The sequence below is a fragment of the Sinocyclocheilus grahami genome, unplaced genomic scaffold, assembly GCF_001515645.1.
Source record: "Sinocyclocheilus grahami isolate Dianchi unplaced genomic scaffold, SAMN03320097.WGS_v1.1 scaffold14.1, whole genome shotgun sequence".
Classification (NCBI taxonomy): Eukaryota; Metazoa; Chordata; class Actinopteri; order Cypriniformes; family Cyprinidae; genus Sinocyclocheilus; species Sinocyclocheilus grahami.
Window position 1 is genome coordinate 3156794 of NW_015505193.1, and position 18040 is coordinate 3174833.

Sequence of the window (18040 nt, forward strand, 5' to 3'; positions counted from 1 at the left end):
TAAAAATGTATTAAAATAAATAAATAACATTTATTTATTCAACTTAAAATCTTTTTTTTAACAAAAATATGCATATTTGTCAGCTACCTTCATATGCATGCATTTATGTATTTAATGCAAGCATAAATGTACTGGCTGGCATTTTTATATAGTTTGTTTTATTGTTTGTTATATATTCATGGCTATATTTTTTCATTGTGTTTGTGTGTAAAACAATAAAAAATATAGCTATTAATAAAAAAAAGTAATAAATTGCCTAATAATAAATACACGGAAAGATTAATAAGCAGAGGAAAGTAAATTAAACCCCAATTCCTATTACTTGTTTCACTTCTGTTTCAGTTTAATAACCATTTCTTACTATGTGTAAGTAAGTTGTTGTTTTTTAGCATGTGTGTTTGGCAGTGTTATATTTTAGGATTACTGATAAACTACTGTCGTTTGATTTGTATTAGTTATTTATTTTAATTTGAGTTAAATTATGTCTGTGTAGGTCTTTTTATTAAGTTTTAGTTTTATTTAATTTGAGTTATTTGAATACTTCAACAAACTAAATGGAAATGAAATAATATATATGTATTGGATTTATAAATGTGTGTACATATACAGTATATATGCACGTGTGTGTGGCTGTACATTCACACATGTAGTTGTTTTTTGGCTTATGTTAGAATCATTATTATACTCATACCTTTTGTACTTTAATATTTTGAATTGTTTTTAGCTTTATTTTTTGTTTTTCATTTAAATGTTAAGTTTCGACATCGTTGTTGTATGCATTTGTCATTTTTATTAAATTTTTTATTTTTAAAATGTGTATAGGTAGTATTTATAAAGTTTTAGCTTTTAGTTTTGGATCTGTTTTTAGTTGTTTTAATACTACAACTGATTGCTTCTGTTGTCCTCATTTGGATGAAAGCGTCTGCTAAATGACTAAATAAATAAAATAAATAAATTCACATTTTTATTGTCTGCCTCTGGTTGCTCGGGCTCCGTTACGTCCCGGTCTGCCCTCTGCGCATGCGCACTGCCGCTGTCGGCGCTCGTGTGGGGCCCGTGAGGATCCAGCGGGAGTGTTAGCTGTGTAATGGCGGCCTCGGTGTTGCTCTCCGCGGAAAGCGCCGTGCCCTCTTTTACCGTCGGCCATCCCTCCGCAGCGGCTGCGGCGGGAACCACTCATCACGGATTATCCAATGCTCCCGGACCCGCGTCCTGGAACCGCTCGCTGGACCGGGCGCTGGACGAGGCGGCGGCCACCGGAGCGCTCACCCTCAGCGGCAGGAAGCTGAAGGAGTTCCCGAGGAGCGCCGCCGGACACGACCTGACCGACACCACCCGGGCCGGTACCGAGCCAAATCTTTACATTCTGTTCCCCTTCAACCGTTAACTCACCCGCAAGCTACATTAAAGCCGCAGCGGGCGAGTTTTACACTAGTTTACACGGTGTTTGATGGTGTAAACACGCGGGTGTGTGCTGGGCTGGAAGCCCGTCTGAACTCATGATCAGTCATTTGTGTCCAATAAATGTGAACGTTTTGTCTAAAGTTGAGATTAACTTTCAGGTCATGGTTGATGTTAATGGGACACTTGAGGAGCATGCGTCAGATATCTGTCAAATTCAGCTCCGTGTGCGTTACGTTAGTTTATGAGCTGTTTTGTTTGACATGTTTTGATCGTCTTGTTGACTTCATAAGGTCTGTTTATGAGGTTTTGAGGTATGCAGTCATATTAAAGGGTTTCATCTTTAAAGGGCTAGTTCACTTCCAAAATATCAATTTCCTGGTAATTTAATTTCAGGTACTCACCCCCATGCCATCCAAGATGTTCGATGTCTTTCTTCAGTCGCAGAGAAATTAAGGTTTTTGAGCAAAACATTCCAGGATTTGTCTCCATATAATGGACTTCAATGGGGACCAACGGGCTGAAGGTCCGAAGTGCAGCTTCAAAGGGCTCTGCACGATCCCTGCCGAGGAATACGAGTCTTATTTGGCGGAACCATCTGTCATTTTACTAAAAAATAAAAATGTATATGTAATGTCTTGCACTAGCTGGACTCTACGCATTATATAGTCATGTTGGAAAGGTCACGCGTGACGCAGGCAGACGTACCGACCCAGTGTTTACAAGGAAAACGTGCAAAGAAAGTCAAAAGCCCTTTATAAAAAAAAAAAAGGTGAGTTTTTCACCCAACCCTAACTTTTTAAAGCAGAGCACACAGACTAAGAGCTGTGACTTTTCCAATGTGATCACGGAGTTTGCGGACGCACAACGCGGAGCTAGAGCAAGACATGCATAAAAGTATTTATTGTTATTTTTTTAGTAAAATGACAGATGGTTTTGCTAGATAAGACTCTTATTCCTCGTGCAGAGCCCTTTGAAGCTGCGCTGAAACGGCAATTTAGACCTTCAGCCCGTTGGTTCCCATTGAAGTCCATTATATGGAGAAAAACCTGGAATGTTTTCCTCAAAAACTTAAATTCTTTGCGACTGAAGAAAGAAAGACATGAACATCTTGGATGACATCCAAGATGGTTGCTGGTCATATGAATCGGGGGTTTTATAATCTTTTAGATGCCATGGATCCCCAAACATAATCATCCTCATCCAAGGGACCCCTATCCTAAATTTAAAAGGCTTCTGTATATTTTTTCATGTTTAAAGACACAATTTATTCTGTGAAAAATGAATAATAAATGTGTATATATATATATATACACACACATACATATACACGTGCTGTATTTTATTTTTATAGTAGATGAACAGACGCTTCACTGATTATTCCAATCAATCTATTGCTTTTTAAAGCGCATGTATGTGTATAGTGACTGAGAAGTATATTATTGGTACTATTACTCACTATTCAATTAAAAAAAAAAAATACCTGCCTCTTATGCACATCAAAACGGGACCTACTGTAATCAAGCGAAACTAGTAATGTAGCTTGCTTGTCTGACACGTACAGGTGCAGGCGTTATGGTTTAGGAGTTTCTAGACGTGTTCGGACATGTGATTTTCATTTCATCTCACGAATGACAATCAGAAAAGCAGTGTGTCCTGCATGAGAGCTGTATAAGACCCCATATGTGACCCTGGAGCACAAAAGCAGTGTTAAGTCGCTGGGGTATATTTGTAGAAATAGCCAAAAATACATTGTATGGGTCAAAATTATAGATTTTTTTTTTATGCCAAAAATCATTAGGATATTAAGTAAAGATCATGTTCCATGAAGATATTTTATACATTTCCTACCGTAAATATATTAAAACTGAATTTTTGATTAGTAATATGCGTTGCTAAGAACTTCATTTGGACAACTTTAAAGGTGATTTTCTCAATATTTAGATTTTTTTTGCACCCTCAGATTCCAGATTTTCAAATAGTTGTTTCTTGACCAAATATATCAATGGAAAGCTTATTTATTCAGCTTTCAGATGATGTATAAATCTCAATTTAGAAAAATTTACCCTTATGACTGGTTTTGTGGTCCAGACTCCAGGGTCACATATATTAATACAAAGAGTTATATTTTACGTTGCATAAAACCTCTTTTAATGAGTCGTGTGTACAGTAAAACCAGTCCAGGCTATATAAACATCTGTCTGAAGGTTTTTACGGACTGCTGTATCTTTTAAGTGTTTGCATGAATGGTAAATCCCTAAATGACTACCCAATTGATCGACATGCAGATAGTCAGGTTCATTACTTTTCTTAAAAGTTATGAAAATGTCACAGTGACATCTTTGTGTGTACAGTTGCTTTGTGGTTTTCAGTTCAGTGTAAGTGTTATGGACAAATTGCTGATGTTTGAGAAAATTAAAATTTAATTTAGTTTTATTTGCACAAAGTATATGATGCATAATGTCTCAAATTACCATTGCAAAGGGAAGATAGATGCAGAAAACTGTTTTTAATGTAGATATCAGCTATATAACACAAGGAGCATTGCGTGGAAATTTAGATGCATAACTCACAATAGCATTTTATATTTAATGTTGTAGGGAATAAAGTGGTGTTTCTTAATGAACGTTTCACTATTACTGCTCTTATTTAACAAAGCCTAGGTCTAGTAAGTGTTACCCCGGTTAGCCGCCTTGTATTGTGTTGCACGGTCTGAAGATAGGAAATGGTCATCGTAGCTCAGGACTACAGCTCTGATCCTGAGCATGCTTGGTGTCTTGAGTCTGTGTCAATATTGATCGTCTGTGAAGTGCATGCTGGGATCCACACAGAAAAATCTCTTGATTTCGTTCTCATCCAAAGCCGGTTCACAAAAATACAGACTGTAGGAATGAACGGGAAAAAAATAAAGGAAAGCTTTCAATGCTTTTCAACCCCCAAAATAGTTCTATTGCTTTGCTGTGAGTTTGTTATGGTTTGCTAATGACAGATTGTGAGTGCCATAGCTTTGTTTCTGCCAGAGAGTTTTTGGGTCTTTTTTTAGCGAGGTCATTTTCGGGTGATAATAGCAGTTTAACATTGCCTCTTGATTCTGACGGAGAGGTTTATCTGCTCCTAAAAAAATAAGCTTTATTGTATTCATGCATATTATAATTTATTATTTTCTGTGAAATATGACCTGGCATCACCCTCAGGTTTTTTAACATCTGCTCACGTTATTGTAAAAGTATGTGTGTGTCATGAAATCATGAAACTTGTACAATTTAACATCAGTTTAAAAGTTAAACTACATTTGGGCACCTGAAATGTTTTTTTTTCTCTCACATTCCGTTTCATTTTTACCAAATTCTGTTCCGAGTTCTCCGTAATGGATCCGTATGTGTGCTGGTTTTAGGTAGCAGTCCGTGTAGGAAGCAGACGTTACAGTCAGCAGCACTTCCTGTCTTCCCCATCCCGGATCTCTGCACAGCTGCACAGTTACAAATATAGATCCAGTGTGGATTGGAAAGCCATTAGTCCAACCACACACCTCCACAAACAACATATGCAGGCAGATCGACACACTGGCCGTGAAGCCATGATTACTTTAATTTATGTAAAACACAGATCCAGGCTTGTGAGATTTGCTCTCTTTTTTATTTAGTAAAATAAATAAATAAAATGTAAATGTATTCAGAAAATACAGACAAAATATTTCTTAAATGTATTTAGGAAAAATAGATCATATAAAAAAATAGTTTTTTTTTTTAAACAATTTAAAATAATCTTGAATGTTAATGAATTTATAAAAATATTTTTTTAGACAAAATATTTTTCAAAAGTAAAAATACACATTTTCAATGTTCTTATATTGTTGTTTTTGCTATTAGTATATTCAGAAAATGTCAATATATTCAGAAAATACCACCAAAATCTTTTTTTATCTTTTTAAAAGCTCAGAATTTTTTTTCGATTTAAATGTATTCAGAAAATACAGACAAAGTCTTTTAAAATAGTTCAAATATATATATAGTCTCTAAGTTATGAGACTAAGTCTAAAACAAACCAAATCTGAATATTTAATAATAATTATATTTGAGTAATAACTAAACCAGTGATGAATTTTAAGATCAGATCATTCACAAAACAAACGTTGTCTCTTCATCAGGTTAGAGCAGTCCTGTCCTATGTAATGTAAACCGCACACAGCTAAAATACAACCACACTCGCTCGCACACCATCACAGCTGCCATGTGTTGTGTGAAACGGCTGTAAAATCTTCATCATCTCCTGCGTGACGATTGTCTGATGTCTCTCTATTATTAGAGCCAGAATCTGGTCTGATGTAGAAATGAGCGTTAGAGCAGCAGTGAGGATATACTGGCCTCATTCATATAAGCCAGAACAGAAAAATGGGCACTTATCTCGCTCCTAGTACGGCAGCTATTTTTGGTGGTCATGGGGTCCTGCTCGAAAGTGTGTGTGAGGGTTTGTCCTCTGGGTTTGAAGGCTGAGAATGTTTGTGCATGCTAATACATGAAGAGTCACTGGTTTGGAAAAGTATAGAATTTGAGTAATTTCCAGGTCTTGAAAAGTATGAAAAAAAGAAAGCAAAGTATGGAAAAATATTTGCATTTCCAGACTTTTGCCCCAATTTAGTTTTATTCTAATTAAGAATTTAATGAAAATAAATGTATCATACAAGAGGTGTGTTTTCATGGCGGCTGTTTAGTGATTTTTCAGTGATTGTCAAACATGACTGAATGAATTCAAGGTGCACTTTTTCATGTGAAAACTGAAATGGCCAACAGCCACAGAGGATGTTAAATTGGACATATTAGAGGTATTACCCGAAAAGTATAGAATTTGAGTAATTTCCAGGTCTTGAAAAGTATGAAAAAAAGAAAGCAAAGTATGGAAAAATATTTGCATTTCCAGACTTTTGCCCCAATTTAGTTTTATTCTAATTAAGAATTTAATGAAAATAAATGTATCATACAAGAGGTGTGTTTTCATGGCGGCTGTTTAGTGATTTTTCAGTGATTGTCAAACATGACTGAATGAATTCAAGGTGCACTTTTTCATGTGACAACTGAAATGGCCAACAGCCACAGAGGATGTGTTAAATTGGACATATTAGAGGTATTACCCTAAGAAAAGCCCAATTTTGAGCAAGTAGATCTCCATTAATTCATGTGCATCCATGCTTTAATTTTCTTCATAGTAAGGTTGTGGCAGTGACACACAAACAAAATAGGCTATAGTATATATAAAACTAGAAATTTTAATGTGTAAGCATGCTAAAAATTCCAGTGTGCTTGTGAATAGTTTGTCGAGGGCACAAAAAAGTTCCTTGTGTGCATGCAAAAGTCTGCTTTTTTTTTTTACGGGCATGATTACTTTGTGTAGCAGAACTTTGATCCATGCTTGTGAGATTTGCTCTCTTTTTTTATTTAATAGTTTCTCGAGGGCACAAAAAAGTTATTTGTGTGCATGCAAAAGTCTGCATTTTTTATTTTTTACGGGCTCTGTGTTGTCACTACAGTATATACCAAATATAAAGCTAATATAAATAAAAATAATACTTTATGAACCATTTACATTAAACATGGTCAAAATCTACAGAGAGGTTTGGAAATTTGAGTCTGGAAAAGCATGGAATTTTGAAATGAAAAATGTGTAGGAACCCTGTGCTAAAATCAAAGCAAGATTTCTGGATTAGTTCTGAAAAAGATCCTTAATCTTGATGCATGAGGGACTTTATTTACCCCTACACATGTACTAAATGGTTAAACGGTTTAACTTGGAGTATTGTGGGATTGAAAGTAGTCTGGAACAAGTGAGAAATGTCTCAAAAAGGCAGCAGCCGGACACTGTGTGTATATATGCACCAATAGTGCTATTTCTAGATCGAATTCAGATTTCAGATGCAGCTTTATTTTTTTCTCACATTCCGTTTCATTTTTACTAAATTCTGTTTAAGCTGTAAATGCAACTTAATTATTACATTTAAATTTTTTTGTATTAACTAGTTCATTTTATTATTATTTTTATTATTATATTTTTTAATACAATAATATGGTCCTATGAAATGTTTTTTTTCTTCTGTGTTGTGTATTAAAATTTTTCTGGTTATCAAAGGAAGGCATAAAACATTAATTTAATTAATCCTTTAATCAAATGAAAATTAACCAAACACTTTTCCTTTGCAAACAAAGTGCTGCACAACAGAGGTTTACTATTAAAATTAAAACTTGGTAGACAAAATTGTGCGATTATTCCTTAAAAAAATAAAGTTTTAATAATTGTATTAGTGGTAGTAGACTAGTAGTAGTGAAAACACTGCGTCACAAGTACTTGTATGCGTGAAGTAGATTTATTTGCGCCATTCATTCACACTTTGTAATTTTGATTAATTCACCCAAAATTTGTCAAATTCCATGACATTCTGTCTTATACAGTAAATTCAGTTTTTATGACTGGATTCCATGTTTTCTGCATTGCAGTAATCATAAGACCCTATAAATTAATGTTTTTTGTATAATCTGGGCATGCATTTTCTATTTCAAATTAAAATGTAAAGAGTTTGTGTATGTGCACGTGTGCATGCAAATACAGCGAGCGTTACTTGGATTTATGCATTGTCATTTGAGCATGCATTTTGTATTTCAAATTAAATGTGACAACTGTAATAACTAATCATGCATATATGATATTTCATTGACTGTTTTGAAAGCAATCATAGATCATAATACAACCACAACCATGTACATAAGACAAGTACACTTGACTTCTGCATACGCAGTGCTGTGTGAACCCTCAAAAGGGATCAATCACTTGTTCTTCCTGGCTGTCAGTAGATGACTGGACAAACCTGGATAATATGCGTGCAATAGAAATTTCTTTCTCTTTTTTTTCTCCATGCAGACTTGAATCAGATCCCCATTTTACCATCTGTAGCAGATGATGAGTTCATGATGATCAGCAACTTCTGAAAGATCACATACTTCAGATCGCTGTCCTTCATTATTTTTTTTATTTATTTGTGTCGTATGAAGTATTACACAAAAAGGTAGAAATAGGCTTATAAATGGATGTACTTTAGGTCACAGGTGTTGTGATTAGCCAGTTTGATGAGACTTAATATTTCCTGCTTCCAATATCAGCCAATTCAGATCAATTACAGCAAAAAAAAATAAAAAATTGTTTTTTTTAATATATATATATATATATATATATATGTAATAAACATTTTGGCTGATGCTGTTATATTTGTATAATTTCCTTGACCTGCAGGAAAGTAGAACAAATGTTTAGAGGGTTTTCAGAGACTGTGTTTCCAGCACATTGGTCCAAACACACTTTTACATGAGCAAAACCAAAGACAGGTGTGCAGCAGACCTGGATGCCAGACATGCGTTTCTCATTGTCTCTTTCTCTCTGTTATCTGTCCTCTCAGATCTATCACGAAACAGGTTGATGGAGCTGCCGGTGGAGGTGTGCATGTTTGTGTCGCTGGAGAATTTGAACCTGTACCAGAACTGCCTGCGTTCACTACCAGAGAGTCTGATCAACCTACAGTCCCTCACCTACCTAAACATCAGGTCACATCCACAGACACAGCATTCATAACATAACGTGCAAATACATTATGTAAAATATTGGTATTGAACCATTTAATTGTTACCACAGATAAACGTCAGTTCTGGAGATATGAAAAACATTGATTGGATTTGTTCGGTTAAAAAAAATTTCAATTGACAATCCATTTGTTCTTATAATTCATGATTTGATTTTGAGATTCAAACCATCTATTATTATGCATTTCCAAAAAAGATTCCAACCGTCTGACAATTAACTCATTGTAGATGACTTAGTAACTCACCAAAACCATATTTGACTCGGTTGCTGTGCAGCAAGTGTTAATTAGTGGTGTTTACTAAAGCAAGCATCACTAGTGCTGTTGCTTAGGCTTAAGGTTAGGTATTTGCACTGTCTTGCACTGTTTGTGTTTCAGACATAATGACACCTCATATTGTTTGGCTTTTTAGACGTGCATGAGGTGTGTTATTACTGTAAGTGATCCGACTCACGAAATTCGCCTGGAAGATGACGAACAAAAAACGAGCAAAAAAATCACACAGCCTTACATTGAAGGCCATATCTAGAGAAGAGAATCTAATTGAGATTTAGAGATGTGGGCATCTTTGGCTTAGTCAAGTAAGAAGCCACTTAGTGTTATTTTATTGTATTTTAGTATTATTTATTATTATTCTAGCATTAATTAATATTTTGAGCTTTTGAGCTGTTATTTTTAAATGTCCAATTTTCATTTTAAATTCAAGGTTTTTGTCATTTTTATTAGTTTTTGTGTTAATATCTCTATTTAGGTTTTAGTCATTTTAATACTTTTGATTTCAGCTTGTTTACAAAGCAACATTTCTAATTTCCATTTAATTTTTCCATCTGATTATTTAGATTTTCTTAGATTTAATTTTTTCTTATTTTAGCTAATTTTTTAGTTAACAATAACAACACTGTTATCAACATAGAGAATGTAGCAACATCTCTAAAAATATAAAAAATAAAATCCAAACTATTAAATATTATAAAAAATACAAATAAAATATTTTCATCTAATATTTAGTTTTTTTTTTCAATTAATTTTAATAGTTTTAGTTTATATTTTCATTACATTTACATTTATTCATTTACCAGACACTTTTATCCAAAGCGACTTACAAATGAGGACAATGGAAGCAAGCAAAATCAACAAAAGAGCAACAATATGCAAGTGCTATAACAAGTCTCAGTTAGCTTAACGCAGTACACGTAGCAAGGATTTTTTTAAAAATTATATAGTAAATAAAAAGAAAACAGAATAGAGCAAGCTAGTGTTAAAGGTCTTTTTTGCTTTTGTTAATTGTATAATAAATAAAAATAAAACGAATAGAATACAAAAAGATTAGAAAAGCTAGTGTGTTTTTTTAAGAAAACAAGCAATAAATGAATAGAGTGCAAGTTTTTTTTTTTTTTAGAATAGAGTGCTAGAATAGTGCTAGTTTACAATAACACCGTTAGCAACATAAACCATTCAGAACTCTCTAGTAACCGCTTTGCCCTTTGCAACCACCTTTATTATTAATCATTCAAGTGAAAGTGCCACTCACATTTATTTAAATGTAGTCATTGGACTCTGCGGTTTCTTATTCCCTTGGTTGTCATTTTCTCTCTGCAGTCGGAACCAGTTGTCCACTCTCCCCGCTCATCTGTGCCGACTGCCGCTCAAAGTTCTGATCGCCTGCAATAACAAGCTGGTGTCGCTGCCGGAGGATCTGGGCAAACTCAGACAGCTCACTGAACTGGTGTGTGGACCAGCGCTAGTCTCACTAGTTTTCTCTCACTAGTGCACTTTACTCATCAATTCTCTCTCTCTGTCTCTGTCTTCAAGGATGTCAGCTGTAATGAGATCCAGACGCTTCCTCCACAGATCGGTCAGCTGGAAGCTCTGCGTGACCTCAACATCCGCAGAAACCACCTCGTTCGTCTGCCTCCTGGTCAGAACCGCACACACCTGCACCTGTATGAAATGAGTGACCTTTTCTTTGTAGATGTGCTTGTGTCATTTCTGTGTTGATCGGTTTGCAGAGTTGGCCGAGCTGCCGTTGGTCCGGCTTGATTTTTCCTGTAATAAGGTAACGACAATCCCAGTATGCTACCGCAATCTCCGACACCTCCAGAGCATCATTCTGGACAACAATCCTCTCCAGAGCCCACCTGCACAGGTAACACACGTTCCTGTTTTGATCTACACTGAAGAAATAGGTCATTTTATGAAAGTAAAAAGATTTTCGAATTATATTTCAGTGCTTGTTTAAAAGTTAGGAGCATCTCTGTGAGGTTACACATTCTGAGGACCATCTTTATTGACGTGTTTCTGCATCTTCTTCTAGATCTGTATAAAGGGAAAGATCCATATATTTAAATATCTCAACATGGAGGCGTGTAAAGCAGCATCAGACCTTCCAGACTACGACAGAAGACCACTGCCCTACGGATCCTAGTAAGAACTCACTTCAGTTCACTGGGTTTTGTGAGCATAATGTGTTGCATAATAATAAAGCAACGGCCGTGTCTCTCAGAGGACACGCAGAGCAGGGCGATTCTGCAGATAAGAAGGGAGGGAAAGGGTGAATGTACAGCGCTCTCTCCCACCTTCAATACCACGGCAAGGTGCCCTTGAGCAAGGCACCAAACCCCCAACTGCTCCCCGGGCGCCGCAGCATAAATGGCTGCCCACTGCTCCGGGTGTGTGTTCACGGTTTGTGTGTGTTCACTGCTGTGTGTGTGCACTTTGGATGGGTAAACGCAGAGCACTAATTCCGAGTATGGGTCACCATACTTGGCCACATGTCACTTCACTTTGTAAGAGCTTATAAAGCAATGGCTGTGTCTCTCAGAGGACACGCAGAGCAGGGCGATTCTGCAGATAAGAAGGAGGGAAAGGAAAAAACACAGACAGAATGAAAGCTTGGATTGATTGGAAGGAAGGTATGAAGACAGGAGAGATTGCAGCAAAACCGGATGACAGTAGATCAGATGATGTAGAGATCAAACTTCTCGAGATTTGACAGATGATATATAGAACTTGAAGACAAGCAGTGTGTACAAATTACAGTACGAAATCTTGAGGAGAGGTTGCTATTACTTTTCTGAGTAATCAGGTTATTTTTTGTGGTAGCGAATAAAATAAAATATAAAACAAAACATTAAAATGTTAATAAAATAAAATAAATTGAAGAAGGGGCCCAAGCCATATGTATAGGCCAGAAAATCAAAAAGACTTAAGATAAAGTAAAATAAAATATAGAATATAAATACAATAATATGTTAATTAAATTCAAAATAATACAATTTAATTAAATAAAAAAATTTAATAAAATTTAAAATTAATTAAATGGGTGAGAAAATGCAACAGACTTGCATTGAAGGAGGGACCCAAGCCATATCAAGAGACCAGAAAAATATATAAATATAAAATATAGAATATAAAATACAATAACATTTGAATAAAATTGAAAAAATAAATAAAATAAGTGAGAAAATACCACAGATTTGCATTGAAGGAGTGACCCAAGTCATATCTAGAGACCAGAAAATCAAAAAATCTTCATATAAACTAAAATAAAATATATAAAAAATAAATAAAATAAAAATAGAATAAAGTATAAAATAATAGTAACAGAAAAATATATAAATATAAAATATAGAATATAAAATACAATAACATTTGAATAAAATTGAAAAAATAAATAAAATAAGTGAGAAAATACCACAGATTTGCATTGAAGGAGTGACCCAAGTCATATCTAGAGACCAGAAAATCAAAAAAATCTTCATATAAACTAAAATAAAATATATAAAAAATAAATAAAAAATAAATAAAATAAAAATAGAATAAAGTATAAAATAATAGTAAATAAAATGAAAATATACCGCAGACTTACATTGAGGGAAGGACTCAAGCAATCTCTAAAAACCAGAAAATCCAATAGACTTGAGTGTGGGCTGTTTTGATTTTGACCAGTAAAAAACCCACAACTCCCTAGCAGCCACATAGCAACGTGTTGGAAAAAAATCCCTCAAAACTCTTCAGCAACTGCATAGCAACACCCTGGCATTGTGGGGGTTTCGCACAGGCGAACCACTCACATTTTATACAGAAACTCTTGTTAAAATTGATGTTGGTGTTAGAAAATAATTTTTTGCAGACTATTTGAATGTGTTTGGTCCTCATGAAACCGCAGATGATGTGATGTTGTTCTCTCTGGTCTGTCTGTTTCTCAGTGCGGAGGATTTGTATTCCGGCCGGCCGTACGGAGCTCTGGACTCTGGCTTTAACAGTGTGGACAGCGGAGACAAGAGGTGGTCGGGAAATGAGGCAAGTGCTATTCAGATCACTCTATCAAGAATCCACTCTATCCATCTGTTATTCTCCATTATCGCTTATTTTATTGTTCTGTTCTTCCTTTTTCCCATCTATCCCTTCTTAAAGCCTTCAGACGAGTTGTCAGACTTGCCGTTGAGAGTGGCGGAGATCACCAAAGAGCAAAGACAGAGACGAGATCGAGAAAGAGAGCGTGAGGATCATCGGACGGGGTCTCACATGACCAATGGCACATGTGAGAGGCTTATGAAACACTACAGTTCAGACTCTAGTGATAAGCCACGAGAAGCTGTCCACTACAGGAATTTACATTTTTCGTTGTCTTTCTAAAGTGGAAGCAGAGCTTGAACAGATAGACTTCATTGACAGCTGTACGGGGGATGATGAGGGGGAGGATAGGCGGAGCCGTAGAGGGGCGGAGCCTGTCAGCCTCAGCTCACAGTTTATGGCCTACATTGAAAGACGAATCACCAGAGAGGTGCGCAATACTGCTTAATGGTTGATCACATCACTTCTAGTCAGATTTAGTTGTTAACACAGGGCTAATGATAGCTTTACTATGTTTCTAGGGTTCACCTGTGAAGACCAGCCCATCCAGAGAATTAAGAACCGATGATCCGAGACACCAAACCGCCTTACATAACCGGTACTGAGCTAATTAAACTTTCATGACAATTACAGTGTATAATGTACTCTCTCCACACTATCATAAACATGTTTTTCACGCTTGTTTCCCACCTGCTTTGATATTTTTTTATTTATTTAAATATGTTTATATATAAATACATATATATATATATATATATGTATATGTATATATTGTGTGAATGTGAGTGTGAGTGTGTGGCTCTGTAGTCATATGCATACTGTCCCACCCCAGAATCTGTACCCCTCCAGACGGTCCACTCACACAGATGACTCCGCCCTCTTCATGGTAAGAGCCAATCAGCTCGGATCATGCGTCACCCTCTGCCCCATCTCATTTCACTTGTGTTCACTTCCCTTAACAGATTTCACTATTAATCTTTGCATAATGTATTAACATGATTTAAGGTTATTTCTATTGGAAACTGCTTTTCTGATCTGTTTGAACTGCTGGCATCCTTTTAAAGTTGCACTCAGTAATGAAAAAGTTTACTCAAATAATGTAATTGTTCTCGTATGATTCAAATAATGTCTTCTAGTGGCTAGACTGTTTTATTATATTATGACCAGCCTTATCTTACTATTTACTATTAAAACTTGCTGTGTGCACCTTTAATATTAGATCGGCTTTTCCCAGCGAGCATCTTTAACACGCCTGCCCTGCTTCTTTTTGCTTCCCTGTCTGTTCTCTTCATCTTCTCTTCCTGTCTTTCTCTTTCTCTCTGTCATGTTGGTTCTCTGTCAGAGTGAGTTTGAGCCCCTACTGATATTTGAGATAGACACAGATACCAACACTATAAAGAAGAGGCCAGACCCTCACAAACAGGTGAAAGACACACAGACATGTTTAGCCAGCTGTCTAAATGGGGACTTGCCATACACTACTATTGATTAATGGTGTTTCACAATTAGTAGTGTTGCTCATGATTAGGGCCATTTAGTGATTTATAAACATTGACCCATACAATGTATTTTTGGCTATTGCTACAAATATACCCCAGCGACTTAAGACTGGTTTTGCGGTCCAGGGTCACATTTGTGTTATTTCCACTGATTTGCCCTTTTTATTTTTCTTCTTCCTTCGATAGCAAGGTGAAGATTATGCCTCGCTGTCACCCTCCGGTATGTGTTTGTTTAAATCAGACTTTTTCATCCTCTTTCCTGCTGTGTTATCATTAATCTCTTTGCCCCACATCACATTGTGACTTTTTGCTTGTCCGGCAGCCCTCCAATCCCCCACGTACCCCAGCCCCGCTGCCCCGTCCCCTTCCCGCGGCCCCAACCAGAGACCTGAGAGTTACCTGTTTCGCCTGAGTCAGCGAGAGGAGAAGAAAAAAGGTTTGTTCACCTGACGCAGCCGATTGCTGCTTTGTGCAACATTTGGGATGTCATGATTAAGCATATGATGCTTTATGAATAATCATATGATGCACATATTAAACATATGTGCACTGTGCAGAATGCACTATTAATGTGTGTTTGTGGATTGTATTACATATAAAATTACAGCAGAAATCAAAAAAGTTATTGTTATATTATTTGACTGCCCACTCCCACAATGAAGTGTTATAAATAAATGGCAGAAATCAATGTTGGTGTGTATATTTGAATATTTTGTAATAAACTCCTGAAGTATTGTGTTTTATCAGTTACTTGTAGTCAGTAGTTTTGCATTTTAATGTTTAATCGTTTTTTATAGCTGTTTCCTAACCCTCAGGAAAGAATTAAGGTACAAGGTGTTCTACCGTTGCCTCCTTTGTTTACAATTATTTTCATAGACTTTGCTTTGAATCTCATGTTGTGATGATGTCATTCATCGTTGGTTTGTCTTGAATTCTTAATTCTTAATTCAAATCCTTATGGAGAAAATGTGAGAAATGCCACAGGAACCAAAGTCTCTGAAAAAGTGCAGTGTTGTTATTGTTAACTAAATAATTGAGATTGATAATCGAAGTGCTCATTGAAATAAAGCAGAAATATAGATATTAGATGGAAAAACGTAGACTTGAAAACTTGAAATAAAGTTAAAATTGCTAAAAATTTCTAAAACAAACTGAAATAAATATGAATTAAAAGCTAAACAAATATAAAAAAAATATAAAAATAAATTAAACTAAAATTAAAATTGAAAAAAAAAAAAAATATATATATATATATATATATAGCTAATTCAAAATATTAATAAATATTGTAATAGTGCTACTTGGTGACATGCTCCTAATGGCATGCTCTTTTGCAGGAGAATCAGGCACACAGAAGGCGGAGCCAGTGGAAGCCACTCCCACACCGAGTCCCGCCCCAACCGGAGAGGAGGCGGTCCTGATAGAGCAGCTGAGAAGGGTGCGTCAAACTCCTTTAGTACCCTCCCCTTTCTGTTATCCATCATTTATGTGTCTATTATATTTATACATATATATACTTTTGTCATTTTAATGTACTTTTTATTATTATTATTATTACTATTGAAATATTTAGCTTTAATTGATATTTGTTGCAGTTTTAGTTTTTATTCAAATAATTGCCTTTTTTGTCGTATTTAAGTCTTATTTTGCATCCCTCCTGTAGAATATCGAGTGTCGACTCAAGGTGTCCTTACCCAGTGATCTTGGGGCAGCTTTGACTGACGGGGTCGTGTTGTGCCATCTGGCCAACCACGTGCGTCCCCGATCCATACCGAGCATCCATGTACCTTCACCAGCAGTGGTGGGTGACCTTTTTGGGTTTATTTTAGCCATTACTACATTTCTTAAGTTTTTGTGTATGTGTGAGTCTGTGCATAGAGGAGTACATTGGTGTCATGTTTTCTCTCTTTCCAGCCCAAACTGACGATGGCCAAGTGTCGACGAAATGTGGAGAACTTCCTAGAGGCGTGCCGCAGAATTGGAGTTCCTCAGGTATGTTTGGTCTCCTGCACTTCAGTCTTTATCTTTAAAACTAAATTAGAAGTAACTTCTCTGTTGCATGCTTGCTTCAAACATAACATCTCTTGCTGTTTCCTCTAGTGCCTCTAATACTACTAACTCTTTCTCTCTCTCCCTCTATTCCCTTCCGATTTAAACCATCTCACATCCCATCAACCCCTCGTTGTGTTTTATTTGAACACTCATGTTCCTCTTGCTCCTTGTCTCGGCCCTGCTGGCAGGATAGCTTGTGTTCAGCGGGTGACGTGCTGAAAGGGGAGGTGGTCTGTGTGTTCAGGCTGGTCCAGGCCTTGCTCTCCCTGGCACCACCTCCCCTTCACTCCGCCCCTTCTACCCAGCTGGCTGGATTTGCCCTTTTCTACCTGTCAATCATGTCGCTGCTATGTGCTCTCTACTGCCACCTGGTGCCAACCCATTAAATCGCTTTTCCATATTGATCACTGCATTAAAATAGCCAATTGTTTGTGTGTTTGAGCAGAATTACACAATAGGTGGTGTTTATGCGCACAGATATTACATTTATAGTGTTTTCTAGTGATACTTTGCTAAGCTCCGCCCCCTTTGTGTAATGTTGCCCATTTTTGACAAGCTTTGTATAATTGCATTCATGCAAATTTCAGTAAAGTGTGCTGCTAAAATGGGACAAATTGATTGAATGGTATTATTGCATAGACTGGAAAGAATTATGATGAAAGAATGTGCCATTTCTTTAAAGGTAATTAAATTGCACTACTGTTCAGTTTGAGGTAAAAGAAGATTACTTTTTTTATATTTTTGAAGGAAGACTTTTTTGCTCACCAAGGCTGCATTTATTTGATCAAAAATACAGTAATATTGTGAAATATTATTACAGTGTAAAATAGCTGTTTTCTATGTGAATATCTGTTAAACTGTAATTTATTCCTGTGATCAAAACTGAATTTTCAGCATCATTCCTCCAGTCTTCAGTGTCACATGATCTTCAGAAATCAGTATAATATGCTGATTTGCTGCTCAAGAAACATTTCTGATTATTATCAATGCTGAAAACAGTTGTGCTGCCGAATATTTTTGTGGAAACCATTTTATTTAAACTTTTCTTTATTTTGTGGAAACATTTTATTTTTCAGGATTCTCTGATGAATAGAACGTTCAAAAGAACAGTATT

The 18040-nt window shown here is 36.0% G+C and overlaps 1 protein-coding gene across 1 annotated transcript; it reads left to right on the forward strand.

Moving 5' to 3' along the window:
- Positions 1-989: 989 nt before the first annotated feature.
- LOC107600870 (leucine-rich repeat and calponin homology domain-containing protein 3-like) lies at positions 990-17659 on the forward strand. Its single transcript, XM_016292846.1, has 18 exons — positions 990-1343; positions 8840-8984; positions 10619-10745; positions 10832-10937; positions 11029-11165; positions 11334-11443; positions 13228-13321; positions 13436-13562; positions 13660-13805; positions 13897-13973; positions 14168-14261; positions 14718-14864; positions 15061-15094; positions 15197-15310; positions 16212-16312; positions 16538-16675; positions 16789-16866; positions 17115-17659. Exons 1-18 carry the CDS (start codon positions 1088-1090, stop codon positions 17310-17312), a joined length of 2229 nt encoding a protein of 742 aa, XP_016148332.1. The 5' UTR covers positions 990-1087; the 3' UTR covers positions 17313-17659.
- Positions 17660-18040: the final 381 nt, after the last annotated feature.